General features: G+C 37.3%; 13 protein-coding genes across 14 annotated transcripts; 6 read left to right on the top strand and 7 right to left on the bottom strand.

Moving 5' to 3' along the window:
• Positions 1-234: 234 nt before the first annotated feature.
• Positions 235-1,770, top strand: LOC120636874 (protein ANTAGONIST OF LIKE HETEROCHROMATIN PROTEIN 1-like). The gene is made up of 2 exons (XM_039908432.1): positions 235-694; positions 859-1,770. Exons 1-2 carry the CDS (start codon positions 245-247, stop codon positions 1,678-1,680), a joined length of 1,272 nt encoding a protein of 423 aa, XP_039764366.1. The 5' UTR covers positions 235-244; the 3' UTR covers positions 1,681-1,770.
• A 10-nt stretch (positions 1,771-1,780) lies between these two features.
• On the bottom strand, positions 1,781-3,580 carry LOC120636876. Its single transcript, XM_039908434.1, has 2 exons — positions 3,007-3,580; positions 1,781-2,462 (listed from the first exon to the last, which is right to left on the bottom strand). The coding sequence occupies exons 1-2, from the start codon at positions 3,352-3,354 to the stop codon at positions 1,884-1,886; spliced, it is 927 nt and encodes a 308-aa protein (XP_039764368.1). The 5' UTR covers positions 3,355-3,580; the 3' UTR covers positions 1,781-1,883.
• A 273-nt stretch (positions 3,581-3,853) lies between these two features.
• Positions 3,854-5,469, top strand: LOC120636875 (protein ANTAGONIST OF LIKE HETEROCHROMATIN PROTEIN 1-like). The gene is made up of 2 exons (XM_039908433.1): positions 3,854-4,392; positions 4,557-5,469. The coding sequence occupies exons 1-2, from the start codon at positions 3,943-3,945 to the stop codon at positions 5,376-5,378; spliced, it is 1,272 nt and encodes a 423-aa protein (XP_039764367.1). The 5' UTR covers positions 3,854-3,942; the 3' UTR covers positions 5,379-5,469.
• Positions 5,470-5,478: 9 nt separating this feature from the next.
• Positions 5,479-7,288, bottom strand: LOC120636879. The gene is made up of 2 exons (XM_039908436.1): positions 6,705-7,288; positions 5,479-6,160 (listed from the first exon to the last, which is right to left on the bottom strand). The coding sequence occupies exons 1-2, from the start codon at positions 7,050-7,052 to the stop codon at positions 5,582-5,584; spliced, it is 927 nt and encodes a 308-aa protein (XP_039764370.1). The 5' UTR covers positions 7,053-7,288; the 3' UTR covers positions 5,479-5,581.
• A 965-nt stretch (positions 7,289-8,253) lies between these two features.
• Positions 8,254-10,053, bottom strand: LOC120636878. The gene is made up of 2 exons (XM_039908435.1): positions 9,480-10,053; positions 8,254-8,935 (listed from the first exon to the last, which is right to left on the bottom strand). The coding sequence occupies exons 1-2, from the start codon at positions 9,825-9,827 to the stop codon at positions 8,357-8,359; spliced, it is 927 nt and encodes a 308-aa protein (XP_039764369.1). The 5' UTR covers positions 9,828-10,053; the 3' UTR covers positions 8,254-8,356.
• A 652-nt stretch (positions 10,054-10,705) lies between these two features.
• Positions 10,706-13,075, top strand: LOC120636893 (protein ALP1-like). 2 transcript variants are annotated; one of them, XM_039908455.1, is made up of 3 exons: positions 10,706-11,122; positions 11,964-12,362; positions 12,534-13,075. In XM_039908455.1, the coding sequence occupies exons 1-3, from the start codon at positions 10,833-10,835 to the stop codon at positions 12,844-12,846; spliced, it is 1,002 nt and encodes a 333-aa protein (XP_039764389.1). In that variant the 5' UTR covers positions 10,706-10,832; the 3' UTR covers positions 12,847-13,075. The 2 variants fall into 2 exon arrangements, with proteins under 2 accessions (XP_039764389.1, XP_039764388.1); XM_039908454.1 differs by having other exon boundaries at positions 11,964-13,075.
• On the bottom strand, positions 11,113-13,476 carry LOC120636897. The gene is made up of 2 exons (XM_039908459.1): positions 13,082-13,476; positions 11,113-11,831 (listed from the first exon to the last, which is right to left on the bottom strand). Exons 1-2 carry the CDS (start codon positions 13,251-13,253, stop codon positions 11,137-11,139), a joined length of 867 nt encoding a protein of 288 aa, XP_039764393.1. The 5' UTR covers positions 13,254-13,476; the 3' UTR covers positions 11,113-11,136.
• A 351-nt stretch (positions 13,477-13,827) lies between these two features.
• On the top strand, positions 13,828-19,344 carry LOC120636888. Its single transcript, XM_039908447.1, has 2 exons — positions 13,828-14,445; positions 18,555-19,344. Exons 1-2 carry the CDS (start codon positions 13,999-14,001, stop codon positions 19,293-19,295), a joined length of 1,188 nt encoding a protein of 395 aa, XP_039764381.1. The 5' UTR covers positions 13,828-13,998; the 3' UTR covers positions 19,296-19,344.
• LOC120636885 (protein ANTAGONIST OF LIKE HETEROCHROMATIN PROTEIN 1-like) lies at positions 14,804-16,339 on the top strand. Its single transcript, XM_039908443.1, has 2 exons — positions 14,804-15,263; positions 15,428-16,339. The coding sequence occupies exons 1-2, from the start codon at positions 14,814-14,816 to the stop codon at positions 16,247-16,249; spliced, it is 1,272 nt and encodes a 423-aa protein (XP_039764377.1). The 5' UTR covers positions 14,804-14,813; the 3' UTR covers positions 16,250-16,339.
• Positions 16,350-18,149, bottom strand: LOC120636894. The gene is made up of 2 exons (XM_039908456.1): positions 17,576-18,149; positions 16,350-17,031 (listed from the first exon to the last, which is right to left on the bottom strand). Exons 1-2 carry the CDS (start codon positions 17,921-17,923, stop codon positions 16,453-16,455), a joined length of 927 nt encoding a protein of 308 aa, XP_039764390.1. The 5' UTR covers positions 17,924-18,149; the 3' UTR covers positions 16,350-16,452.
• A 104-nt stretch (positions 19,345-19,448) lies between the features above and the next one.
• Positions 19,449-21,247, bottom strand: LOC120636898. The gene is made up of 2 exons (XM_039908460.1): positions 20,765-21,247; positions 19,449-19,981 (listed from the first exon to the last, which is right to left on the bottom strand). Exons 1-2 carry the CDS (start codon positions 21,113-21,115, stop codon positions 19,502-19,504), a joined length of 831 nt encoding a protein of 276 aa, XP_039764394.1. The 5' UTR covers positions 21,116-21,247; the 3' UTR covers positions 19,449-19,501.
• Positions 21,214-22,761, top strand: LOC120636901. The gene is made up of 2 exons (XM_039908464.1): positions 21,214-21,522; positions 22,306-22,761. Exons 1-2 carry the CDS (start codon positions 21,214-21,216, stop codon positions 22,759-22,761), a joined length of 765 nt encoding a protein of 254 aa, XP_039764398.1.
• Positions 22,762-24,540: 1,779 nt separating this feature from the next.
• Positions 24,541-26,610, bottom strand: LOC120636892. The gene is made up of 2 exons (XM_039908453.1): positions 25,996-26,610; positions 24,541-25,330 (listed from the first exon to the last, which is right to left on the bottom strand). The coding sequence occupies exons 1-2, from the start codon at positions 26,440-26,442 to the stop codon at positions 24,590-24,592; spliced, it is 1,188 nt and encodes a 395-aa protein (XP_039764387.1). The 5' UTR covers positions 26,443-26,610; the 3' UTR covers positions 24,541-24,589.
• Between the last annotated feature and the right edge of the window lie 355 nt (positions 26,611-26,965).

Below are 26,965 nucleotides of genomic sequence, written 5' to 3'. Positions count from 1 at the left end.
TATTACGACCATATATAATGGAAATTTCTACTTTATTGTCATTATGTTAATGTATATTGCTATTTGCCACCTAAAATCCTCAGTCGTGCCGATGCCGACAATGGGCGCCGGCCCTTATGGTTCATTGTCCTATACTTTTAGAGTGTCAAGGCGCATTTTCACTAGGCGACATGTCGCAGATACTTGTCGCTCGACATTCACGTAGTTGTCTCTGCAAAAGTTGTGGGACAATGTCCCGCGACATATGACTCGTTCACATTGGCCAGTCGTGATCAGTATGTCGCCCGAGGAAGTAGTGTTGTTCAGTGCAGCTTACATAATTATTCGGAAGACATTAGCAAAACGTAAAAAAAAGAGGTGGTGGGTCCGGGAATATTTGCTCCAAAGGGAAAGTTCAAGTTTAATAACCAGTCTTCGAATGCGCGATGGATCTTTCGAAAATTTTACTAGAATGTCTAGAACCGATTTTGAGATACTTTTAAATATGGTTGGGCCGGCCGTAGTCAAGCAAGATACAAAGTTTCGGAAATCTATCGACCCTCACATCAGACTCGCTATAACATTGAGATACTTGGCAACTGGCGATAGTTATGGTTCATTGTCCTATACTTTTAGAGTGTCAAAATCAGTAATTTGTCATACTATACCAGAAGTTTGCAAAGAATTGATAAAGGCATTAAATTCTTTTGTTAAAGTAAGTATTTAATATTATTTAATCTCATGTACCCTTACTTACAGTAATAATACCATAAACGTTTACCGTAAGTAAGGGTTACGGTAAACTATATTGGTATTTTAAATTTTATATTGATACTTAATATTGTATGTTAATTTATTAATATTATTCTTGTATTTCAGACGCCAACCGATGTAAATGAATGGAAAGAGAAATCTCGTAATTTTGAAATATTATGGAATTTTCCTCACTGCATCGGAGCGATAGATGGAAAGCATGTGTTACTAGAAGCGCCACCCAATTCTGGCAGTGATTATTATAATTACAAAGAGAATTTTAGCTTAGTTCTCTTAGCAATTGTGGATGCTGAGTATAACTTTGTATATGTTAATTGTGGTGCAAAAGGGAAGTCGTCTGACAGTGGAGTATTCCAGGAGACTACATTTTATAAAGCACTTAATGAAGAGCAACTGAATTTACCAGATCCTGAGCCACTGGTCCAAGGTGGTCCGAAAATACCATACGTTCTAGTGGGAGATAGTGCATTTGCACTTTCTGAAAACATGATGAGGCCCTACCCCGGCATTCATGAAAAGGGAAGCTTAAAGCGGATTTTCAACTACAGGCTGTCAAGAGCAAGAAGAATTGTTGAAAATGTTTTTGGCATTATGTCTGTAGTGTTTCGCGTATTTCGTAAAGCTATCCCATTACGTCCAGTAAATGCTGAATTAGTTGTAATGGCTTGCGTGTACCTACATAATTTCCTGAGACGTAATACAACTTCAACCGCGAGGTATACACCAAATACCACATTTGATTTAGAAGACGCTGGTCATAATGTTGTGGAAGGTTCGTGGCGAAGGGAGTTGACAAATAATAATATGAGGAACTTAAGTAGGCAAGGCAGACCTCCTCCTCAATCCGCTCAGACAATAAGAAACCTCTTTGCTGAATATTTCTGCAGTGCTCAAGGAAGTGTCCCATGGCAAACTATTCAATCATAGGCTGCAAGAAATTTGAATGATGTTTTTTATAGCTTTGGGCTAAAGACCAAGGAATAAATGATAATAAACTTAGCATCATATAAAAAAAACTACTAACTAATAAGTTTTCATTATTTTTAAGTATTTATTAACTATTATTTTTTAAAAATCTATGTTTAAGTGACAGAAAATCAACGTTATTAGTATTATTATAAGTATTATAATTATTCTTTGTTCTGCGTTTCTGATTCAAAGTGGGAAACTAGTTCTTCAATATTCTCAATTTGTCGTAATTCTGTGAAAGTTGGTGCAGTTGGTGCTTCATTATCATTATTAACATGAGAAGCATTAGCAGTTACTATATCATCATTAACAGAATTTGTCGAATAGGATGACTGTTGAGGAGCAGAACGGTATCCATAACTTTGAGTATGGCTTGAATTACTTCCCGTTTGGTATTCTGCATAGTTGTATTTTCCCATCCTAGCCTCTAATAAGATATTATTAATAAAGTACTTCGCCTGTAGCACAGCATGTTCATTCTTTATATTTCTTAACTCAGAAGCTACATAGTCGGCGTAAACTTGAAATTCGTCTTTTGGTTGATCCATCCTGGCTTTTGCGCTCTTCATTATTTCATATACCTCACTCAGATCATCTTTTTTCCTTTTATTTTGAGTATTTGGAAGCGGCACCGGTATTGGTTGAGTTGGTAATGGCGGCGACGTTGATGCCTCTGGTGGTTGCGTTAATACTTGCGATGCCACTGGTATTTCTTCGAGTGCCACCGAACTTTCGGATGACTATAAAAGGAAAAAATCAGTGTAAAACAAACATTAAATCACAGTTTCGCAGGCGAAGAACAAAAGACAAGAAATAAAAATAAATTGTATAAAAAACTACAGAGATTTTAATTGTGCATTTATTACCAAAGGAAGATTATCTATAGAATATAAGCTGTATTTTTATACGACTGCTTGAAAAAAGGAGTATATTGTTTTCAGGGTTCAAGTATGTATGTATGTATGTGAGTTCCTATATTCCACCATAACTTCTATACGCCTGAACGGTTTTTATGAATGAGGTATTGTTAGAATCCTTAGCTTATTACATAGGCTAGTAAAATTAAAAAAAAATTGATGGGGTGACTATGGTCCCGCATTAAAGACTGAAGTTGAAAAAATTTTTCGAAAATGAGATTAAGTATACTATCATCAACTAGAAAATGATGAGTAGATTCCAAAAATATATAACACTATAGTTCAATATCCAGTGATGCACAAAAAAAAATGATTTGTAAACTGGTACAAAATAAAAAAAATAGAAACAATATTAACGGGAGCTTACCTGAGTATTCATAGTGTCCATACTGCCTGAACTTGTCGACCCTTTTACTAGGAAAAGCAGCGAATCATACGCAAACCAGGTACTTTTGTGAACATCCCCACTTCCACTTCCAGTGGATTTTGAGCTTGCAATTTTTTTTCTCTCCCTGAGAAACTGAGACCTTAAGTTATGCATTTTTCCCTCGACGTCTTTTCTAGGTATATCTAATGTAGTCGCGATAGATTCCCATGCATCATTTTTTTTAATTTTGTTTTTATAATCACGATGTGAAGTGTCCCACAATAATTGCGAATTTTGATACATCTCGATCAGGGTCAATATATTCTCGTTGGACCACACTACTGCCATTTTCGCAACACAAAGCGACACACGTTTTCACCACTCAAAGCCTGTCCGGCGACTGTCGAGGGACACGAAAGTCGCGCGCGTCGACGCTCGCAGACCATCGACTAGCGACAAGTTGCGCGACCCGTAAATGTCCCAAGCGACGTCGGACGACGTCGGGCGACATCGCGCGAGACACGTGAATTTCGTGTCGAGCGACAGAGTCGCGCTACAAATGTCCCCTAATGAAAATGCGGCATGAATTTCGTGTCGAGCGACAGAGTCGCGCTACAAATGTCCCCTAATGAAAATGCGGCATCAAAATCAGTAATTTGTCATACTATACCAGAAGTTTGCAAAGAATTGATAAAGGCATTAAATTCTTTTGTTAAAGTAAGTATTTAATATTATTTAATCTCATGTACCCTTACTTACAGTAATAATACCATAAACGTTTACCGTAAGTAAGGGTTACGGTAAACTATATTGGTATTTTAAATTTTATATTGATACTTAAGGCGCATTTTCACTAGGCGACATGTCGCAGATACTTGTCGCTCGACATTCACGTAGTTGTCTCTGCAAAAGTTGTGGGACAATGTCCCGCGACATATGACTCGTTCACATTGGCCAGTCGTGATCAGTATGTCGCCCGAGGAAGTAGTGTTGTTCAGTGCAGCTTACATAATTATTCGGAAGACATTAGCAAAACGTAAAAAAAAGAGGTGGTGGGTCCGGGAATATTTGCTCCAAAGGGAAAGTTCAAGTTTAATAACCAGTCTTCGAATGCGCGATGGATCTTTCGAAAATTTTACTAGAATGTCTAGAACCGATTTTGAGATACTTTTAAATATGGTTGGGCCGGCCGTAGTCAAGCAAGATACAAAGTTTCGGAAATCTATCGACCCTCACATCAGACTCGCTATAACATTGAGATACTTGGCAACTGGCGATAGTTATGGTTCATTGTCCTATACTTTTAGAGTGTCAAAATCAGTAATTTGTCATACTATACCAGAAGTTTGCAAAGAATTGATAAAGGCATTAAATTCTTTTGTTAAAGTAAGTATTTAATATTATTTAATCTCATGTACCCTTACTTACAGTAATAATACCATAAACGTTTACCGTAAGTAAGGGTTACGGTAAACTATATTGGTATTTTAAATTTTATATTGATACTTAATATTGTATGTTAATTTATTAATATTATTCTTGTATTTCAGACGCCAACCGATGTAAATGAATGGAAAGAGAAATCTCGTAATTTTGAAATATTATGGAATTTTCCTCACTGCATCGGAGCGATAGATGGAAAGCATGTGTTACTAGAAGCGCCACCCAATTCTGGCAGTGATTATTATAATTACAAAGAGAATTTTAGCTTAGTTCTCTTAGCAATTGTGGATGCTGAGTATAACTTTGTATATGTTAATTGTGGTGCAAAAGGGAAGTCGTCTGACAGTGGAGTATTCCAGGAGACTACATTTTATAAAGCACTTAATGAAGAGCAACTGAATTTACCAGATCCTGAGCCACTGGTCCAAGGTGGTCCGAAAATACCATACGTTCTAGTGGGAGATAGTGCATTTGCACTTTCTGAAAACATGATGAGGCCCTACCCCGGCATTCATGAAAAGGGAAGCTTAAAGCGGATTTTCAACTACAGGCTGTCAAGAGCAAGAAGAATTGTTGAAAATGTTTTTGGCATTATGTCTGTAGTGTTTCGCGTATTTCGTAAAGCTATCCCATTACGTCCAGTAAATGCTGAATTAGTTGTAATGGCTTGCGTGTACCTACATAATTTCCTGAGACGTAATACAACTTCAACCGCGAGGTATACACCAAATACCACATTTGATTTAGAAGACGCTGGTCATAATGTTGTGGAAGGTTCGTGGCGAAGGGAGTTGACAAATAATAATATGAGGAACTTAAGTAGGCAAGGCAGACCTCCTCCTCAATCCGCTCAGACAATAAGAAACCTCTTTGCTGAATATTTCTGCAGTGCTCAAGGAAGTGTCCCATGGCAAACTATTCAATCATAGGCTGCAAGAAATTTGAATGATGTTTTTTATAGCTTTGGGCTAAAGACCAAGGAATAAATGATAATAAACTTAGCATCATATAAAAAAAACTACTAACTAATAAGTTTTCATTATTTTTAAGTATTTATTAACTATTATTTTTTAAAAATCTATGTTTAAGTGACAGAAAATCAACGTTATTAGTATTATTATAAGTATTATAATTATTCTTTGTTCTGCGTTTCTGATTCAAAGTGGGAAACTAGTTCTTCAATATTCTCAATTTGTCGTAATTCTGTGAAAGTTGGTGCAGTTGGTGCTTCATTATCATTATTAACATGAGAAGCATTAGCAGTTACTATATCATCATTAACAGAATTTGTCGAATAGGATGACTGTTGAGGAGCAGAACGGTATCCATAACTTTGAGTATGGCTTGAATTACTTCCCGTTTGGTATTCTGCATAGTTGTATTTTCCCATCCTAGCCTCTAATAAGATATTATTAATAAAGTACTTCGCCTGTAGCACAGCATGTTCATTCTTTATATTTCTTAACTCAGAAGCTACATAGTCGGCGTAAACTTGAAATTCGTCTTTTGGTTGATCCATCCTGGCTTTTGCGCTCTTCATTATTTCATATACCTCACTCAGATCATCTTTTTTCCTTTTATTTTGAGTATTTGGAAGCGGCACCGGTATTGGTTGAGTTGGTAATGGCGGCGACGTTGATGCCTCTGGTGGTTGCGTTAATACTTGCGATGCCACTGGTATTTCTTCGAGTGCCACCGAACTTTCGGATGACTATAAAAGGAAAAAATCAGTGTAAAACAAACATTAAATCACAGTTTCGCAGGCGAAGAACAAAAGACAAGAAATAAAAATAAATTGTATAAAAAACTACAGAGATTTTAATTGTGCATTTATTACCAAAGGAAGATTATCTATAGAATATAAGCTGTATTTTTATACGACTGCTTGAAAAAAGGAGTATATTGTTTTCAGGGTTCAAGTATGTATGTATGTATGTGAGTTCCTATATTCCACCATAACTTCTATACGCCTGAACGGTTTTTATGAATGAGGTATTGTTAGAACCCTTAGCTTATTACATAGGCTAGTAAAATTAAAAAAAAATTGATGGGGTGACTATGGTCCCGCATTAAAGACTGAAGTTGAAAAAATTTTTCGAAAATGAGATTAAGTATACTATCATCAACTAGAAAATGATGAGTAGATTCCAAAAATATATAACACTATAGTTCAATATCCAGTGATGCACAAAAAAAAATGATTTGTAAACTGGTACAAAATAAAAAAAATAGAAACAATATTAACGGGAGCTTACCTGAGTATTCATAGTGTCCATACTGCCTGAACTTGTCGACCCTTTTACTAGGAAAAGCAGCGAATCATACGCAAACCAGGTACTTTTGTGAACATCCCCACTTCCACTTCCAGTGGATTTTGAGCTTGCAATTTTTTTTCTCTCCCTGAGAAACTGAGACCTTAAGTTATGCATTTTTCCCTCGACGTCTTTTCTAGGTATATCTAATGTAGTCGCGATAGATTCCCATGCATCATTTTTTTTAATTTTGTTTTTATAATCACGATGTGAAGTGTCCCACAATAATTGCGAATTTTGATACATCTCGATCAGGGTCAATATATTCTCGTTGGACCACACTACTGCCATTTTCGCAACACAAAGCGACACACGTTTTCACCACTCAAAGCCTGTCCGGCGACTGTCGAGGGACACGAAAGTCGCGCGCGTCGACGCTCGCAGACCATCGACTAGCGACAAGTTGCGCGACCCGTAAATGTCCCAAGCGACGTCGGACGACGTCGGGCGACATCGCGCGAGACACGTGAATTTCGTGTCGAGCGACAGAGTCGCGCTACAAATGTCCCCTAATGAAAATGCGGCATTAATATTGTATGTTAATTTATTAATATTATTCTTGTATTTCAGACGCCAACCGATGTAAATGAATGGAAAGAGAAATCTCGTAATTTTGAAATATTATGGAATTTTCCTCACTGCATCGGAGCGATAGATGGAAAGCATGTGTTACTAGAAGCGCCACCCAATTCTGGCAGTGATTATTATAATTACAAAGAGAATTTTAGCTTAGTTCTCTTAGCAATTGTGGATGCTGAGTATAACTTTGTATATGTTAATTGTGGTGCAAAAGGGAAGTCGTCTGACAGTGGAGTATTCCAGGAGACTACATTTTATAAAGCACTTAATGAAGAGCAACTGAATTTACCAGATCCTGAGCCACTGGTCCAAGGTGGTCCGAAAATACCATACGTTCTAGTGGGAGATAGTGCATTTGCACTTTCTGAAAACATGATGAGGCCCTACCCCGGCATTCATGAAAAGGGAAGCTTAAAGCGGATTTTCAACTACAGGCTGTCAAGAGCAAGAAGAATTGTTGAAAATGTTTTTGGCATTATGTCTGTAGTGTTTCGCGTATTTCGTAAAGCTATCCCATTACGTCCAGTAAATGCTGAATTAGTTGTAATGGCTTGCGTGTACCTACATAATTTCCTGAGACGTAATACAACTTCAACCGCGAGGTATACACCAAATACCACATTTGATTTAGAAGACGCTGGTCATAATGTTGTGGAAGGTTCGTGGCGAAGGGAGTTGACAAATAATAATATGAGGAACTTAAGTAGGCAAGGCAGACCTCCTCCTCAATCCGCTCAGACAATAAGAAACCTCTTTGCTGAATATTTCTGCAGTGCTCAAGGAAGTGTCCCATGGCAAACTATTCAATCATAGGCTGCAAGAAATTTGAATGATGTTTTTTATAGCTTTGGGCTAAAGACCAAGGAATAAATGATAATAAACTTAGCATCATATAAAAAAAACTACTAACTAATAAGTTTTCATTATTTTTAAGTATTTATTAACTATTATTTTTTAAAAATCTATGTTTAAGTGACAGAAAATCAACGTTATTAGTATTATTATAAGTATTATAATTATTCTTTGTTCTGCGTTTCTGATTCAAAGTGGGAAACTAGTTCTTCAATATTCTCAATTTGTCGTAATTCTGTGAAAGTTGGTGCAGTTGGTGCTTCATTATCATTATTAACATGAGAAGCATTAGCAGTTACTATATCATCATTAACAGAATTTGTCGAATAGGATGACTGTTGAGGAGCAGAACGGTATCCATAACTTTGAGTATGGCTTGAATTACTTCCCGTTTGGTATTCTGCATAGTTGTATTTTCCCATCCTAGCCTCTAATAAGATATTATTAATAAAGTACTTCGCCTGTAGCACAGCATGTTCATTCTTTATATTTCTTAACTCAGAAGCTACATAGTCGGCGTAAACTTGAAATTCGTCTTTTGGTTGATCCATCCTGGCTTTTGCGCTCTTCATTATTTCATATACCTCACTCAGATCATCTTTTTTCCTTTTATTTTGAGTATTTGGAAGCGGCACCGGTATTGGTTGAGTTGGTAATGGCGGCGACGTTGATGCCTCTGGTGGTTGCGTTAATACTTGCGATGCCACTGGTATTTCTTCGAGTGCCACCGAACTTTCGGATGACTATAAAAGGAAAAAATCAGTGTAAAACAAACATTAAATCACAGTTTCGCAGGCGAAGAACAAAAGACAAGAAATAAAAATAAATTGTATAAAAAACTACAGAGATTTTAATTGTGCATTTATTACCAAAGGAAGATTATCTATAGAATATAAGCTGTATTTTTATACGACTGCTTGAAAAAAGGAGTATATTGTTTTCAGGGTTCAAGTATGTATGTATGTATGTGAGTTCCTATATTCCACCATAACTTCTATACGCCTGAACGGTTTTTATGAATGAGGTATTGTTAGAATCCTTAGCTTATTACATAGGCTAGTAAAATTAAAAAAAAATTGATGGGGTGACTATGGTCCCGCATTAAAGACTGAAGTTGAAAAAATTTTTCGAAAATGAGATTAAGTATACTATCATCAACTAGAAAATGATGAGTAGATTCCAAAAATATATAACACTATAGTTCAATATCCAGTGATGCACAAAAAAAAATGATTTGTAAACTGGTACAAAATAAAAAAAATAGAAACAATATTAACGGGAGCTTACCTGAGTATTCATAGTGTCCATACTGCCTGAACTTGTCGACCCTTTTACTAGGAAAAGCAGCGAATCATACGCAAACCAGGTACTTTTGTGAACATCCCCACTTCCACTTCCAGTGGATTTTGAGCTTGCAATTTTTTTTCTCTCCCTGAGAAACTGAGACCTTAAGTTATGCATTTTTCCCTCGACGTCTTTTCTAGGTATATCTAATGTAGTCGCGATAGATTCCCATGCATCATTTTTTTTAATTTTGTTTTTATAATCACGATGTGAAGTGTCCCACAATAATTGCGAATTTTGATACATCTCGATCAGGGTCAATATATTCTCGTTGGACCACACTACTGCCATTTTCGCAACACAAAGCGACACACGTTTTCACCACTCAAAGCCTGTCCGGCGACTGTCGAGGGACACGAAAGTCGCGCGCGTCGACGCTCGCAGACCATCGACTAGCGACAAGTTGCGCGACCCGTAAATGTCCCAAGCGACGTCGGACGACGTCGGGCGACATCGCGCGAGACACGTGAATTTCGTGTCGAGCGACAGAGTCGCGCTACAAATGTCCCCTAATGAAAATGCGGCATTAGGGTTAAATAACACACAGTACAGAAGCGACAGAACATGCAGATCCCGGCGACGACGAATAGGGAGCCACTTAAGCTTTAGTCTAAATTCAGATACATGATCATATTTGCGTAAGCCAAATATGAACCGAATAGCGAGATTTTGAAGACGCTCAAGTTTGTTCAGTTGGTCCTCGGTCAGGTTAAGATAGCTTGCGTCCGCATAATCAAGAATAGAGAGAATAAGAGAATGTGCCAACATAACTTTGGTCGGAATTGGAAGAACAGAACGCAGGCGACGCAATGACCTAATAGTCGCAAACATCCTCCTACTCAATACGTTGACATGCACAGACCATGATAGTTGTTTATCAAGATGTAAGCCTAGATCTTTAACAGTATCACAGTAGGGAATAGTGACACCGTTGTATACAACAGGAGGGAGATTCTGCCAATCAACTCTAAGGCCGGGTTCCCACTATGCCGGACCGGCAGATCTGCCGGAAACCGGACACCGGACAGAGTGTTCACATTTAAAGCACCTCAGTTGAATTTGGACCTGTGCCCACAATGGACGACGAAATTGTTGTGTTGTGGTGGTGGTGGTACAGAAGGCAAAATAAAAGAAGAAAGTATTGGGTACATCCTATTTTACGGGAAAGATTTAGAGCTAGTTCAGACATGGCGGATTCCGCGCGGATGCAAATCGCGCGGTTCTAAACGCAAGTGTTCAGACAGGCGCGGATGTACATGCGGAGTGCCGTTATTCGCATAGGGTGACAGTCCAATCATGGAAGTCGAAGAAGCAATATGTGTGTACTTGTTGCTCCGTAAAAAAGAAAGAAAGAAGAAACGGCAGTATTGGGTGCATCCAATATTACGCGATCGGTTTACTCATGGTCAGTTTCAGACTTTATATCCAAAATTAAGAAGTTTTGAACCAAAATTCTTCAATTATTTGAGAATGTCGATAAATTCATTTGATGAATTATTAGAAATGATGAGTAAACAAATTGAATCTAATGATACCCATATGAGGTCAAGCGTGTCCCCAGAAGAAAAACTCGTGATCACATTAAGGTAAGATATTTATTTTATACGTCAGAATATATATTTTGTACTATAGAAGACTGTGAATCGTCAGTGCTATTGCATGATAAAGGCGATGGAGACTCTCCTGGTACTATTGTAGAATATCCAGTGAAATATCCTTGTGGGTTTGAATATTGTTGGTTTTGCCAAAATACTGCATTAGGCGTGTTTTGCTGGCTCGTGATATGAATAGGCGATGGTAATTTCTGCCCTTTCTGTATTACCTGGAGCAATTCAATTTTAGTAGCCAATCGTTTATTTTCTGGAACTTTCTTTAACTCTTTATACAATGACATGCAAAAAAGTTTATCATCATCATCTTGCTTTGACATACTTTCTTGTATTTGTCTTTGTATTTTATCTCTTGATTCAATACTATTTTCTAATATGTTAGCCAATCGCTCTTCTGAAGTAATTTTAGTTTTCTTCCTTTTATTGGGTACCGGTTGTATTTCACGTGCATTTACAAAATTATCTAGCTTTTGGTCAATGTTCCGAATTTCTTCATTTTTGGCTTCATCTATGTTTGTGATAGTTTCTTTGTTTTCTATCGTCTTCTGAAGAAAAGAAAGCCGGTCGAAATACATGTATTTTGAACCTTTACATGCACCAGAACCAGAAGGAATTGATTTGCCTTTCTTGAATTCCTTATTATAAGCATCACGGATGTTCTTCCATTTTTTTTGTAATGATACACCTGGAACAGAAATCACTATCTTTAACAAATATAAATACAGTAGCGGTTAGGTAATTCAAGACACTCATTATGCTTTAACTAGCGGACCCGGCAGACTTTCAAAACGATACAGATTAATATTTTATTTTTCAGATATCTGGGTACTGGTTGTTCCTTTGGAGAACTACATTACAACTTTCGTCTTGGCAAATCTACAATCACAGGAATTGTCCGTGAAGTATGTGAAACTCTGTGGGAAAAAGTCACAAAAAACGTCATGCCTGAACCCAGCGAAGATATATGGAAGAAAATAGCTAAAGATTTTGAAAAATATGCAAATTTTCCCAATTGCATAGGCGCCATAGATGGCAAGCATATAAGGATTACAAAACCCAAAGATTCGGGTTCTTTGTATTATAATTACAAAACTTTTTTTTCCATAGTACTGTTGGCACTTTGTGATAGTAACTATTGTTTTACTTTCATAGATATCGGATCTTACGGAAAAAGTAGTGATTCTGCAATTTTTAAAAATTCAGCATTTTATAAAAGGTTAATAGAAAAGTCATTACACATACCAAAACCTAAACCAATATCTGAAACAGATCCTAAACCATTGCCATACGTCATAGTTGGCGATGAAGCGTTTGGTTTATCCGAAAATGTAATGCGACCCTATGCAGGTAAAGGGCTATCATATGAAAAAAAAATATTTAATTACAGGTTATCAAGAGCTCGACGTTTTATTGAATGCACTTTCGGAATTCTGGCAAACAAGTGGCGCATTTTTCATAGGCCTATAAACGTGAATATAGACTTTGCCGAAGACATAATAAAGGCCTGTTGCGTGCTACACAATTTTGTTAGAACTAGAGATGGTATACAGTATGAAGATACTTTACATACTGCGCCAATGAGTAATCTTATTACATTACATGCAGGAAGGGGTACACCATCATCATTAAACATTAGAGACAAATATGCTAATTACTTTGTGAATGAGGGTCGTGTAGAATGGCAAGACACGAAAATATGAAATTAAAATTGTTACAGTTCGCGCCAAATAACTAAACTCAAGATGGCGCGTCGCGTTGGTGGGTTGTACATATTACAGTTAATAGCTATACGTTACTGTGGTAACGTGATAGTTTTCCCGCGCTCGTTACGTACCGCCAAACAACGTTATACACATTTCAGTTATTTGGGGTGGACTGTCTATTACAAAACATGTAAACTACCCTGGTAAAATGTATAATTAAATGTCTACTGACCAAAAAGAACCTTCTTTTCCAAAGAATCCTCATTTTCTCCAAAAATCTCCACCAGCTCCTGCCAAGCTCCGTTTTTAATCGTTTTGTTAGAATATTCTGCACATTGGATGTTCCACAAAGCAGGTCTTTTTTCCACCTCATCGATGAATAGCTCGGTGTCGAAGCGATCCATTGTCACCGTCCGATACGCGCGGCTTCCGCGGAGCAACTGAACGCCCTCTAGGTACGTCAAGTAAATAAAACCGAGCGGCGACCGCGCGAATTCATTTTCTCGGTTGAGCCGCGCGGATTGTCAATCCGTGCGGACAGGTATGAACGATTTGTAAGGCGCTAATGTAATTAGGATCCGCGCGGTTCAACCGCGCGATTTGCATCCGCGCGGAATCCGCCATGTCTGAACTAGCTCTTACACTAGGGACATTTGAAACATTGATGGGTGAACTTAGAAGTGACGGATCAAAGTTCTTCAATTATTTTCGAATGACAACAACCACTTTTGACGATTTAGGCCGGGTTCCCACTATGCCGGACCGGCAGATCTGCCGGAAACCGGACACCGGACAGAGTGTTCACATTTAAAGCACCTCAGTTGAATTTGGACCTGTGCCCACAATGGACGACGAAATTGTTGTGTTGTGGTGGTGGTGGTACAGAAGGCAAAATAAAAGAAGAAAGTATTGGGTACATCCTATTTTACGGGAAAGATTTACACTAGGGACATTTGAAACATTGATGGGTGAACTTATGGCGCATCCACACATGCCGCCGGCTTATGCCGCCGGGTTTGCCGCCGACTTTCAGACCGCCTTGCCGCTGACTTTGCCGCCGGCTTTACCGGCGGCCTGCAGTCGCGGTTGCAATTTACGCAGTAGTGTTGTGACTTTCGTTGAAATTAGTCGTGTACGTAGAATCGAAAGATGTTGGACTATGATATAGTTGCGTGTATCGCAAGTGTAGTGTTGTATGTCATTATTCATAAAAAGAACCGCAAAATCAAACGAAGATATTGGGTCAGACCAAGTCTTCGAAATAGGCCTAATGTGTCCCCGATACTTGAAGATTTTAGAAGGGACGACATAAACCGAAGAAATATTCGTTCGAAATTTAACACTTTTCTAAGGATCTCTAGTGAAGAATTTGAAATATTACTGAATTTAACTGGACCCATGATATCAAAAACTGACACCCGCTGGAGAAATGCTGTGTCAGCTTCCGATCGACTAGCAATTACTTTGAGATACCTGGCTACAGGAGACTCTTATTTTTCACTCGGTACACTGTTTAAAGTGTCTCCACAAGTTATTTCTTTAATAATTCTAGATGTTTGTCAAACTTTGGTGTCTACATTATCCAATTATTTAAGGGTAAGTACAAAATATCCGTAACACATTAGGTAGTTAGAAACTGAACACCTACATTAGAAAACAAAACAGACCACATACATTCACACAGTTACGGCATGTACAAGACACAATTATAATATTTGATTTTATACTGTAGGGGAGAGTGCAATGGGTAACAGTGAATCAACTTTTTTGTAGAGCTAAATATTGCCACAATTTAACACTTTTAGAATGTGTTTTTATAATAAAGCCTGAGCAAAATCAATAAGGTACACACTGCCATAGCAATCTTAAGGCGCATTTTCACTAGGCGACATGTCGCAGATACTTGTCGCTCGACATTCACGTAGTTGTCTCTGCAAAAGTTGTGGGACAATGTCCCGCGACATATGACTCGTTCACATTGGCCAGTCGTGATCAGTATGTCGCCCGAGGAAGTAGTGTTGTTCAGTGCAGCTTACATAATTATTCGGAAGACATTAGCAAAACGTAAAAAAAAGAGGTGGTGGGTCCGGGAATATTTGCTCCAAAGGGAAAGTTCAAGTTTAATAACCAGTCTTCGAATGCGCGATGGATCTTTCGAAAATTTTACTAGAATGTCTAGAACCGATTTTGAGATACTTTTAAATATGGTTGGGCCGGCCGTAGTCAAGCAAGATACAAAGTTTCGGAAATCTATCGACCCTCACATCAGACTCGCTATAACATTGAGATACTTGGCAACTGGCGATAGTTATGGTTCATTGTCCTATACTTTTAGAGTGTCAAAATCAGTAATTTGTCATACTATACCAGAAGTTTGCAAAGAATTGATAAAGGCATTAAATTCTTTTGTTAAAGTAAGTATTTAATATTATTTAATCTCATGTACCCTTACTTACAGTAATAATACCATAAACGTTTACCGTAAGTAAGGGTTACGGTAAACTATATTGGTATTTTAAATTTTATATTGATACTTAATATTGTATGTTAATTTATTAATATTATTCTTGTATTTCAGACGCCAACCGATGTAAATGAATGGAAAGAGAAATCTCGTAATTTTGAAATATTATGGAATTTTCCTCACTGCATCGGAGCGATAGATGGAAAGCATGTGTTACTAGAAGCGCCACCCAATTCTGGCAGTGATTATTATAATTACAAAGAGAATTTTAGCTTAGTTCTCTTAGCAATTGTGGATGCTGAGTATAACTTTGTATATGTTAATTGTGGTGCAAAAGGGAAGTCGTCTGACAGTGGAGTATTCCAGGAGACTACATTTTATAAAGCACTTAATGAAGAGCAACTGAATTTACCAGATCCTGAGCCACTGGTCCAAGGTGGTCCGAAAATACCATACGTTCTAGTGGGAGATAGTGCATTTGCACTTTCTGAAAACATGATGAGGCCCTACCCCGGCATTCATGAAAAGGGAAGCTTAAAGCGGATTTTCAACTACAGGCTGTCAAGAGCAAGAAGAATTGTTGAAAATGTTTTTGGCATTATGTCTGTAGTGTTTCGCGTATTTCGTAAAGCTATCCCATTACGTCCAGTAAATGCTGAATTAGTTGTAATGGCTTGCGTGTACCTACATAATTTCCTGAGACGTAATACAACTTCAACCGCGAGGTATACACCAAATACCACATTTGATTTAGAAGACGCTGGTCATAATGTTGTGGAAGGTTCGTGGCGAAGGGAGTTGACAAATAATAATATGAGGAACTTAAGTAGGCAAGGCAGACCTCCTCCTCAATCCGCTCAGACAATAAGAAACCTCTTTGCTGAATATTTCTGCAGTGCTCAAGGAAGTGTCCCATGGCAAACTATTCAATCATAGGCTGCAAGAAATTTGAATGATGTTTTTTATAGCTTTGGGCTAAAGACCAAGGAATAAATGATAATAAACTTAGCATCATATAAAAAAAACTACTAACTAATAAGTTTTCATTATTTTTAAGTATTTATTAACTATTATTTTTTAAAAATCTATGTTTAAGTGACAGAAAATCAACGTTATTAGTATTATTATAAGTATTATAATTATTCTTTGTTCTGCGTTTCTGATTCAAAGTGGGAAACTAGTTCTTCAATATTCTCAATTTGTCGTAATTCTGTGAAAGTTGGTGCAGTTGGTGCTTCATTATCATTATTAACATGAGAAGCATTAGCAGTTACTATATCATCATTAACAGAATTTGTCGAATAGGATGACTGTTGAGGAGCAGAACGGTATCCATAACTTTGAGTATGGCTTGAATTACTTCCCGTTTGGTATTCTGCATAGTTGTATTTTCCCATCCTAGCCTCTAATAAGATATTATTAATAAAGTACTTCGCCTGTAGCACAGCATGTTCATTCTTTATATTTCTTAACTCAGAAGCTACATAGTCGGCGTAAACTTGAAATTCGTCTTTTGGTTGATCCATCCTGGCTTTTGCGCTCTTCATTATTTCATATACCTCACTCAGATCATCTTTTTTCCTTTTATTTTGAGTATTTGGAAGCGGCACCGGTATTGGTTGAGTTGGTAATGGCGGCGACGTTGATGCCTCTGGTGGTTGCGTTAATACTTGCGATGCCACTGGTATTTCTTCGAGTGCCACCGAACTTTCGGATGACTATAAAAGGAAAAAATCAGTGTAAAACAAACATTAAATCACAGTTTCGCAGGCGAAGAACAAAAGACAAGAAATAAAAATAAATTGTATAAAAAACTACAGAGATTTTAATTGTGCATTTATTACCAAAGGAAGATTATCTATAGAATATAAGCTGTATTTTTATACGACTGCTTGAAAAAAGGAGTATATTGTTTTCAGGGTTCAAGTATGTATGTATGTATGTGAGTTCCTATATTCCACCATAACTTCTATACGCCTGAACGGTTTTTATGAATGAGGTATTGTTAGAATCCTTAGCTTATTACATAGGCTAGTAAAATTAAAAAAAAATTGATGGGGTGACTATGGTCCCGCATTAAAGACTGAAGTTGAAAAAATTTTTCGAAAATGAGATTAAGTATACTATCATCAACTAGAAAATGATGAGTAGATTCCAAAAATATATAACACTATAGTTCAATATCCAGTGATGCACAAAAAAAAATGATTTGTAAACTGGTACAAAATAAAAAAAATAGAAACAATATTAACGGGAGCTTACCTGAGTATTCATAGTGTCCATACTGCCTGAACTTGTCGACCCTTTTACTAGGAAAAGCAGCGAATCATACGCAAACCAGGTACTTTTGTGAACATCCCCACTTCCACTTCCAGTGGATTTTGAGCTTGCAATTTTTTTTCTCTCCCTGAGAAACTGAGACCTTAAGTTATGCATTTTTCCCTCGACGTCTTTTCTAGGTATATCTAATGTAGTCGCGATAGATTCCCATGCATCATTTTTTTTAATTTTGTTTTTATAATCACGATGTGAAGTGTCCCACAATAATTGCGAATTTTGATACATCTCGATCAGGGTCAATATATTCTCGTTGGACCACACTACTGCCATTTTCGCAACACAAAGCGACACACGTTTTCACCACTCAAAGCCTGTCCGGCGACTGTCGAGGGACACGAAAGTCGCGCGCGTCGACGCTCGCAGACCATCGACTAGCGACAAGTTGCGCGACCCGTAAATGTCCCAAGCGACGTCGGACGACGTCGGGCGACATCGCGCGAGACACGTGAATTTCGTGTCGAGCGACAGAGTCGCGCTACAAATGTCCCCTAATGAAAATGCGGCATTAGGGCTACCTTTCTCAGGTTTATAGATATGACTATTTTTTTAAAGAAAGGATTTCCCTTTCTTTAAAAAAAATAGTCATATCTGATGACGCCATGTGACTTTTGATTCATATTAAATACTTTTTACAAACTGCAGCATTACATTTTTAAAACTTCAAAATATTTTGCTTTCATACTTACTTTTCCGTCGCACCCCGGTAGCGAGTCAAGGGCAATACAAAATAGAACGTAAAATGCTATATCGTGTAAATGTGCGCATTATATAGGCCGCGTTCGATCCACTGTACCCCTTGATCCACCGTTACCCACTCTCCCCTACCTGGAACTTCACACACATTTTACATACATATAACTAGAACTAAACACACAAATATCACAAACAATTTTTTTTACAGATGCCGAATACACATGGAGAATGGCTATCAGTGGCTCGAAGTTTCATGCAGAAATGGAATGTACCTAATTGCGTAGGTGCCCTCGATGGGAAACATATACGTATACTATGTCCAACTAATAGCGGTTCTGAGTTTTTTAATTATAAGTCATATTTCAGTATTGTTTTGCTAGCTTTAATCGATGCCAATTATAACTTTTTATACGTAGACATTGGATGTCAGGGCAGAATATCTGATGGTGGAGTTCTACGAAATTCAACTTTATTTGATATGATACGAGATGGAACTTTAAGTCTGCCACAAGCGATTCCATTACAAGGGAGAAATACACCTGTACCTTTTTATTTCATCGGTGACGATGCTTTCCCCATCTCACAGAATATAATAAAACCGTTTTCTGGATATCATGCAAAAGGATCACCTGAGAGGGTTTTTAATTATAGACTTAGTCGCGGGCGCATGGTTGTAGAAGACGCGTTTGGCATTTTATCTAATAAATTCAGAATTTTGCATTCACGCATTGGTTTACAAAATGAGAAAGCAAAAATTGTCGTGATGGCTTGTGTGCATCTGCATAATTTTATGAAGAGAAATGAAAGAACTACTGATGGAGTTTTGAACGAAATGCAACAAAATATACCGCAGATCGCTCTAAATGTAGAACCAAGTGTAATTAGAAATGAGCTAAAATGTTATTTTCTATCGGAACAAGGTCAGCTTCCTTGGCAATATCAAATATAATGTTTGAAAGAAATAAAATATGATTATTCAAATAATTGTTTTATTTAGGAATCAGAAACATGTATCAATAATTTTAAGCTTTTATTAAAATAAAATAATTTAACCGAAAATATAAACATTTATTTTAGTTTTAAGTAAAGGCATTGCGTTTTTCGTCATTTTAATATGTAACCTTATTTTAATCTATTACACTATTTTCGGTTAAATTATTTGGTTAAATTATTTTCCAAGACTTGTAACAGACTGTCACTTGTATTGACATCTGGGCTATTTTGCATTTCATAGTCTGATTGAACAGAGTAAGAGCGCGAAGTTGAGGGCGACGGTGACATTGCTAACGTTGTAGGTTGGCCGGTGAAGTATCCTGGACGAACATTTTGATAACGAAGAGGCTGAGTAGTATTACTAGTATCAAAATTCATCGAACCCATTCTCATTTCTGCTTCATAGATAATATTCTGGATTTGATGTTGTACTGTACACATCGTGTAATGATCCATCTTCCTCAACTTGCTACTTATATAGTCTGCAAATATAGCAGCATCATCGCGTTGCCTTGCATTAGACGTGATCTCCCTCAGTAATTGCAAAGCTTCATCAACTTCAGGTTCTCTCTCTATATTTCGCTTTCGTGAAGTCCTTGTCGAAGGTAGCGTAGTCTGGGGAGTGATATTATCTTGAGAAGACTGAAAATAAAAAGGAAATCTTATAAATAATTGCAAACAAGCTTCAATACTATATTTTGAATATATCCTATCAGTATGTAAATATTAAATAAAAACCAAGCTTATAAACATAACATGTATGTATAGTGTATACAAATAATTATGTAAGTTTAAGCTACATTTACTCAGTAAATAATTGATATTATTTCTTTATATATTTTTTTTCATCTTACATATCATACTTCATACTTCATACTAATATATACTAATATTATAAATGCGAAAGTGTGTTTGTTGGTTTGTCCTTGAATCACGCCGCAACAGAGCTACGGATCGACATGATTTTTTGCATGGGGATAGTTAAGGTCCTGGAGAGTGACATAGGCTACTTTTTATCCCGGAAAATCAAAGAGTTCCCAAGGGATTTTAAAAACTTAATCCACGCGAACGAAGTCGCGGGCATCAGCTAGTTGGCCATATATCACGTCCTCAAGTATTGCAAATGTCTCACCAGTAACCCTGTACACTCTTCACGAGCGCTTATTCCCGAATACTTCGCTTTCGGTAAGTGTTATGCCGACTACATAAGGTCAAAAACGAGAGTATGCTCGCCCGCGCTCCGTGGTATTATGTATTGTTACCGGGTTGTAGGTAGTAGGTATCTAAAATATTAATACGCGAAGCAAAAACTTTGTACCTACCCCTATTAACGAAAATATTGCATAATGAAATATGTATTTTAAATTTATTATGGTCGACCAACTAGTCTACTTAGGTAATTATAAGAATTTGATGGGTACTTACACTAGGTGTGTGGCTGTTCAGAGTCGGTACCGGTGCATTCTTGTCATTAAGAAATGATAACGCCTTATAAGCAAACCATTTCGGCAATTGAACATCATCCCGTCCAGATCCACTCCTTTTAGATTCTTCAAATTTGCGTTTTTCTCGAAAATAATGGCTAGATAAATTCTTCAGTTTTCTCTCAATTTCTGTTGATGCTATGTTGAACACAGAAGCAATATCCCTAACAGCATCGTTTCTTTTGTTGCGATTCTTGAAATCCATATGCCTTGGGTTCCACAATAGTTCATTTTCTTGATACTTTTCTATTAATAAAAGTACAGCACTATCATCCCAGTTAAATTCTGTCATTTTGTTATTTAAATGAATACGACAACACTACCACTCCGTATCGAAGCCGCAAGCAAACTGCCGCCGGCACCAAAAGCCGCGCGTGCCGCAGGTAAAAGATGCATGAGCCGGCGGCATGGCCGGCGGCCCGGCCGCCGGCCATGCCGCCGGCCGTGCCGCCGGGCATGTGTGGATGCGCCATTAGGGATATTGCTTCTGTGTTCAACATAGCATCAACAGAAATTGAGAGAAAACTGAAGAATTTATCTAGCCATTATTTTCGAGAAAAACGCAAATTTGAAGAATCTAAAAGGAGTGGATCTGGACGGGATGATGTTCAATTGCCGAAATGGTTTGCTTATAAGGCGTTATCATTTCTTAATGACAAGAATGCACCGGTACCGACTCTGAACAGCCACACACCTAGTGTAAGTACCCATCAAATTCTTATAATTACCTAAGTAGACTAGTTGGTCGACCATAATAAATTTAAAATACATATTTCATTATGCAATATTTTCGTTAATAGGGGTAGGTACAAAGTTTTTGCTTCGCGTATTAATATTTTAGATACCTACTACCTACAACCCGGTAACAATACATAATACCACGGAGCGCGGGCGAGCATACTCTCGTTTTTGACCTTATGTAGTCGGCATAACACTTACCGAAAGCGAAGTATTCGGGAATAAGCGCTCGTGAAGAGTGTACAGGGTTACTGGTGAGACATTTGCAATACTTGAGGACGTGATATATGGCCAACTAGCTGATGCCCGCGACTTCGTTCGCGTGGATTAAGTTTTTAAAATCCCTTGGGAACTCTTTGATTTTCCGGGATAAAAAGTAGCCTATGTCACTCTCCAGGACCTTAACTATCCCCATGCAAAAAATCATGTCGATCCGTAGCTCTGTTGCGGCGTGATTCAAGGACAAACCAACAAACACACTTTCGCATTTATAATATTAGTATATATTAGTATGAAGTATGAAGTATGATATGTAAGATGAAAAAAAATATATAAAGAAATAATATCAATTATTTACTGAGTAAATGTAGCTTAAACTTACATAATTATTTGTATACACTATACATACATGTTATGTTTATAAGCTTGGTTTTTATTTAATATTTACATACTGATAGGATATATTCAAAATATAGTATTGAAGCTTGTTTGCAATTATTTATAAGATTTCCTTTTTATTTTCAGTCTTCTCAAGATAATATCACTCCCCAGACTACGCTACCTTCGACAAGGACTTCACGAAAGCGAAATATAGAGAGAGAACCTGAAGTTGATGAAGCTTTGCAATTACTGAGGGAGATCACGTCTAATGCAAGGCAACGCGATGATGCTGCTATATTTGCAGACTATATAAGTAGCAAGTTGAGGAAGATGGATCATTACACGATGTGTACAGTACAACATCAAATCCAGAATATTATCTATGAAGCAGAAATGAGAATGGGTTCGATGAATTTTGATACTAGTAATGGCGCATCCACACATGCCCGGCGGCACGGCCGGCGGCATGGCCGGCGGCCGGGCCGCCGGCCATGCCGCCGGCTCATGCATCTTTTACCTGCGGCACGCGCGGCTTTTGGTGCCGGCGGCAGTTTGCTTGCGGCTTCGATACGGAGTGGTAGTGTTGTCGTATTCATTTAAATAACAAAATGACAGAATTTAACTGGGATGATAGTGCTGTACTTTTATTAATAGAAAAGTATCAAGAAAATGAACTATTGTGGAACCCAAGGCATATGGATTTCAAGAATCGCAACAAAAGAAACGATGCTGTTAGGGATATTGCTTCTGTGTTCAACATAGCATCAACAGAAATTGAGAGAAAACTGAAGAATTTATCTAGCCATTATTTTCGAGAAAAACGCAAATTTGAAGAATCTAAAAGGAGTGGATCTGGACGGGTTGATGTTCAATTGCCGAAATGGTTTGCTTATAAGGCGTTATCATTTCTTAATGACAAGAATGCACCGGTACCGACTCTGAACAGCCACACACCTAGTGTAAGTACCCATCAAATTCTTATAATTACCTAAGTAGACTAGTTGGTCGACCATAATAAATTTAAAATACATATTTCATTATGCAATATTTTCGTTAATAGGGGTAGGTACAAAGTTTTTGCTTCGCGTATTAATATTTTAGATACCTACTACCTACAACCCGGTAACAATACATAATACCACGGAGCGCGGGCGAGCATACTCTCGTTTTTGACCTTATGTAGTCGGCATAACACTTACCGAAAGCGAAGTATTCGGGAATAAGCGCTCGTGAAGAGTGTACAGGGTTACTGGTGAGACATTTGCAATACTTGAGGACGTGATATATGGCCAACTAGCTGATGCCCGCGACTTCGTTCGCGTGGATTAAGTTTTTAAAATCCCTTGGGAACTCTTTGATTTTCCGGGATAAAAAGTAGCCTATGTCACTCTCCAGGACCTTAACTATCCCCATGCAAAAAATCATGTCGATCCGTAGCTCTGTTGCGGCGTGATTCAAGGACAAACCAACAAACACACTTTCGCATTTATAATATTAGTATATATTAGTATGAAGTATGAAGTATGATATGTAAGATGAAAAAAAATATATAAAGAAATAATATCAATTATTTACTGAGTAAATGTAGCTTAAACTTACATAATTATTTGTATACACTATACATACATGTTATGTTTATAAGCTTGGTTTTTATTTAATATTTACATACTGATAGGATATATTCAAAATATAGTATTGAAGCTTGTTTGCAATTATTTATAAGATTTCCTTTTTATTTTCAGTCTTCTCAAGATAATATCACTCCCCAGACTACGCTACCTTCGACAAGGACTTCACGAAAGCGAAATATAGAGAGAGAACCTGAAGTTGATGAAGCTTTGCAATTACTGAGGGAGATCACGTCTAATGCAAGGCAACGCGATGATGCTGCTATATTTGCAGACTATATAAGTAGCAAGTTGAGGAAGATGGATCATTACACGATGTGTACAGTACAACATCAAATCCAGAATATTATCTATGAAGCAGAAATGAGAATGGGTTCGATGAATTTTGATACTAGTAATACTACTCAGCCTCTTCGTTATCAAAATGTTCGTCCAGGATACTTCACCGGCCAACCTACAACGTTAGCAATGTCACCGTCGCCCTCAACTTCGCGCTCTTACTCTGTTCAATCAGACTATGAAATGCAAAATAGCCCAGATGTCAATACAAGTGACAGTCTGTTACAAGTCTTGGAAAATAATTTAACCAAATAATTTAACCGAAAATAGTGTAATAGATTAAAATAAGGTTACATATTAAAATGACGAAAAACGCAATGCCTTTACTTAAAACTAAAATAAATGTTTATATTTTCGGTTAAATTATTTTATTTTAATAAAAGCTTAAAATTATTGATACATGTTTCTGATTCCTAAATAAAACAATTATTTGAATAATCATATTTTATTTCTTTCAAACATTATATTTGATATTGCCAAGGAAGCTGACCTTGTTCCGATAGAAAATAACATTTTAGCTCATTTCTAATTACACTTGGTTCTACATTTAGAGCGATCTGCGGTATATTTTGTTGCATTTCGTTCAAAACTCCATCAGTAGTTCTTTCATTTCTCTTCATAAAATTATGCAGATGCACACAAGCCATCACGACAATTTTTGCTTTCTCATTTTGTAAACCAATGCGTGAATGCAAAATTCTGAATTTATTAGATAAAATGCCAAACGCGTCTTCTACAACCATGCGCCCGCGACTAAGTCTATAATTAAAAACCCTCTCAGGTGATCCTTTTGCATGATATCCAGAAAACGGTTTTATTATATTCTGTGAGATGGGGAAAGCATCGTCACCGATGAAATAAAAAGGTACAGGTGTATTTCTCCCTTGTAATGGAATCGCTTGTGGCAGACTTAAAGTTCCATCTCGTATCATATCAAATAAAGTTGAATTTCGTAGAACTCCACCATCAGATATTCTGCCCTGACATCCAATGTCTACGTATAAAAAGTTATAATTGGCATCGATTAAAGCTAGCAAAACAATACTGAAATATGACTTATAATTAAAAAACTCAGAACCGCTATTAGTTGGACATAGTATACGTATATGTTTCCCATCGAGGGCACCTACGCAATTAGGTACATTCCATTTCTGCATGAAACTTCGAGCCACTGATAGCCATTCTCCATGTGTATTCGGCATCTGTAAAAAAAATTGTTTGTGATATTTGTGTGTTTAGTTCTAGTTATATGTATGTAAAATGTGTGTGAAGTTCCAGGTAGGGGAGAGTGGGTAACGGTGGATCAAGGGGTACAGTGGATCGAACGCGGCCTATATAATGCGCACATTTACACGATATAGCATTTTACGTTCTATTTTGTATTGCCCTTGACTCGCTACCGGGGTGCGACGGAAAAGTAAGTATGAAAGCAAAATATTTTGAAGTTTTAAAAATGTAATGCTGCAGTTTGTAAAAAGTATTTAATATGAATCAAAAGTCACATGGCGTCATCAGATATGACTATTTTTTTTAAAGAAAGGGAAATCCTTTCTTTAAAAAAATAGTCATATCTATAAACCTGAGAAAGGTAGCCCTAAGATTGCTATGGCAGTGTGTACCTTATTGATTTTGCTCAGGCTTTATTATAAAAACACATTCTAAAAGTGTTAAATTGTGGCAATATTTAGCTCTACAAAAAAGTTGATTCACTGTTACCCATTGCACTCTCCCCTACAGTATAAAATCAAATATTATAATTGTGTCTTGTACATGCCGTAACTGTGTGAATGTATGTGGTCTGTTTTGTTTTCTAATGTAGGTGTTCAGTTTCTAACTACCTAATGTGTTACGGATATTTTGTACTTACCCTTAAATAATTGGATAATGTAGACACCAAAGTTTGACAAACATCTAGAATTATTAAAGAAATAACTTGTGGAGACACTTTAAACAGTGTACCGAGTGAAAAATAAGAGTCTCCTGTAGCCAGGTATCTCAAAGTAATTGCTAGTCGATCGGAAGCTGACACAGCATTTCTCCAGCGGGTGTCAGTTTTTGATATCATGGGTCCAGTTAAATTCAGTAATATTTCAAATTCTTCACTAGAGATCCTTAGAAAAGTGTTAAATTTCGAACGAATATTTCTTCGGTTTATGTCGTCCCTTCTAAAATCTTCAAGTATCGGGGACACATTAGGCCTATTTCGAAGACTTGGTCTGACCCAATATCTTCGTTTGATTTTGCGGTTCTTTTTATGAATAATGACATACAACACTACACTTGCGATACACGCAACTATATCATAGTCCAACATCTTTCGATTCTACGTACACGACTAATTTCAACGAAAGTCACAACACTACTGCGTAAATTGCAACCGCGACTGCAGGCCGCCGGTAAAGCCGGCGGCAAAGTCAGCGGCAAGGCGGTCTGAAAGTCGGCGGCAAACCCGGCGGCATAAGCCGGCGGCATGTGTGGATGCGCCATAATACTACTCAGCCTCTTCGTTATCAAAATGTTCGTCCAGGATACTTCACCGGCCAACCTACAACGTTAGCAATGTCACCGTCGCCCTCAACTTCGCGCTCTTACTCTGTTCAATCAGACTATGAAATGCAAAATAGCCCAGATGTCAATACAAGTGACAGTCTGTTACAAGTCTTGGAAAATAATTTAACCAAATAATTTAACCGAAAATAGTGTAATAGATTAAAATAAGGTTACATATTAAAATGACGAAAAACGCAATGCCTTTACTTAAAACTAAAATAAATGTTTATATTTTCGGTTAAATTATTTTATTTTAATAAAAGCTTAAAATTATTGATACATGTTTC

Source organism: Pararge aegeria, unplaced genomic scaffold, assembly GCF_905163445.1.
Source record: "Pararge aegeria unplaced genomic scaffold, ilParAegt1.1, whole genome shotgun sequence".
NCBI lineage: Eukaryota > Metazoa > Arthropoda > Insecta > Lepidoptera > Nymphalidae > Pararge > Pararge aegeria.
This window is presented reverse-complemented; position numbering and strand designations above follow the sequence as displayed.

Excerpts from the sequence above, each read along its gene's own strand:
- LOC120636874 (XM_039908432.1), top strand. The coding sequence starts at position 245 with ATGACTCGTTCACATTGGCCAGTCGTGATCAGTATGTCGCCCGAGGAA. Across the intron at positions 695-858 it reads CATTAAATTCTTTTGTTAAA|ACGCCAACCGATGTAAATGA; the intron begins GTAAGTATTTAA and ends CTTGTATTTCAG.
- LOC120636876 (XM_039908434.1), bottom strand. The coding sequence starts at position 3,354 with ATGGCAGTAGTGTGGTCCAACGAGAATATATTGACCCTGATCGAGATG. Across the intron at positions 2,463-3,006 it reads TGGACACTATGAATACTCAG|TCATCCGAAAGTTCGGTGGC; the intron begins GTAAGCTCCCGT and ends TTCCTTTTATAG.
- LOC120636875 (XM_039908433.1), top strand. The coding sequence starts at position 3,943 with ATGACTCGTTCACATTGGCCAGTCGTGATCAGTATGTCGCCCGAGGAA. Across the intron at positions 4,393-4,556 it reads CATTAAATTCTTTTGTTAAA|ACGCCAACCGATGTAAATGA; the intron begins GTAAGTATTTAA and ends CTTGTATTTCAG.
- LOC120636879 (XM_039908436.1), bottom strand. The coding sequence starts at position 7,052 with ATGGCAGTAGTGTGGTCCAACGAGAATATATTGACCCTGATCGAGATG. Across the intron at positions 6,161-6,704 it reads TGGACACTATGAATACTCAG|TCATCCGAAAGTTCGGTGGC; the intron begins GTAAGCTCCCGT and ends TTCCTTTTATAG.
- LOC120636878 (XM_039908435.1), bottom strand. The coding sequence starts at position 9,827 with ATGGCAGTAGTGTGGTCCAACGAGAATATATTGACCCTGATCGAGATG. Across the intron at positions 8,936-9,479 it reads TGGACACTATGAATACTCAG|TCATCCGAAAGTTCGGTGGC; the intron begins GTAAGCTCCCGT and ends TTCCTTTTATAG.
- LOC120636893 (XM_039908454.1), top strand. The coding sequence starts at position 10,833 with ATGGAAGTCGAAGAAGCAATATGTGTGTACTTGTTGCTCCGTAAAAAA. Across the intron at positions 11,123-11,963 it reads AAACTCGTGATCACATTAAG|ATATCTGGGTACTGGTTGTT; the intron begins GTAAGATATTTA and ends TTTATTTTTCAG.
- LOC120636897 (XM_039908459.1), bottom strand. The coding sequence starts at position 13,253 with ATGGATCGCTTCGACACCGAGCTATTCATCGATGAGGTGGAAAAAAGA. Across the intron at positions 11,832-13,081 it reads GGAAAAGAAGGTTCTTTTTG|GTGTATCATTACAAAAAAAA; the intron begins GTCAGTAGACAT and ends TTTCTGTTCCAG.
- LOC120636888 (XM_039908447.1), top strand. The coding sequence starts at position 13,999 with ATGTTGGACTATGATATAGTTGCGTGTATCGCAAGTGTAGTGTTGTAT. Across the intron at positions 14,446-18,554 it reads CATTATCCAATTATTTAAGG|ATGCCGAATACACATGGAGA; the intron begins GTAAGTACAAAA and ends TTTTTTTTACAG.
- LOC120636885 (XM_039908443.1), top strand. The coding sequence starts at position 14,814 with ATGACTCGTTCACATTGGCCAGTCGTGATCAGTATGTCGCCCGAGGAA. Across the intron at positions 15,264-15,427 it reads CATTAAATTCTTTTGTTAAA|ACGCCAACCGATGTAAATGA; the intron begins GTAAGTATTTAA and ends CTTGTATTTCAG.
- LOC120636894 (XM_039908456.1), bottom strand. The coding sequence starts at position 17,923 with ATGGCAGTAGTGTGGTCCAACGAGAATATATTGACCCTGATCGAGATG. Across the intron at positions 17,032-17,575 it reads TGGACACTATGAATACTCAG|TCATCCGAAAGTTCGGTGGC; the intron begins GTAAGCTCCCGT and ends TTCCTTTTATAG.
- LOC120636898 (XM_039908460.1), bottom strand. The coding sequence starts at position 21,115 with ATGACAGAATTTAACTGGGATGATAGTGCTGTACTTTTATTAATAGAA. Across the intron at positions 19,982-20,764 it reads TGAACAGCCACACACCTAGT|TCTTCTCAAGATAATATCAC; the intron begins GTAAGTACCCAT and ends TTTTATTTTCAG.
- LOC120636901 (XM_039908464.1), top strand. The coding sequence starts at position 21,214 with ATGCATGAGCCGGCGGCATGGCCGGCGGCCCGGCCGCCGGCCATGCCG. Across the intron at positions 21,523-22,305 it reads TGAACAGCCACACACCTAGT|TCTTCTCAAGATAATATCAC; the intron begins GTAAGTACCCAT and ends TTTTATTTTCAG.
- LOC120636892 (XM_039908453.1), bottom strand. The coding sequence starts at position 26,442 with ATGTTGGACTATGATATAGTTGCGTGTATCGCAAGTGTAGTGTTGTAT. Across the intron at positions 25,331-25,995 it reads CATTATCCAATTATTTAAGG|ATGCCGAATACACATGGAGA; the intron begins GTAAGTACAAAA and ends TTTTTTTTACAG.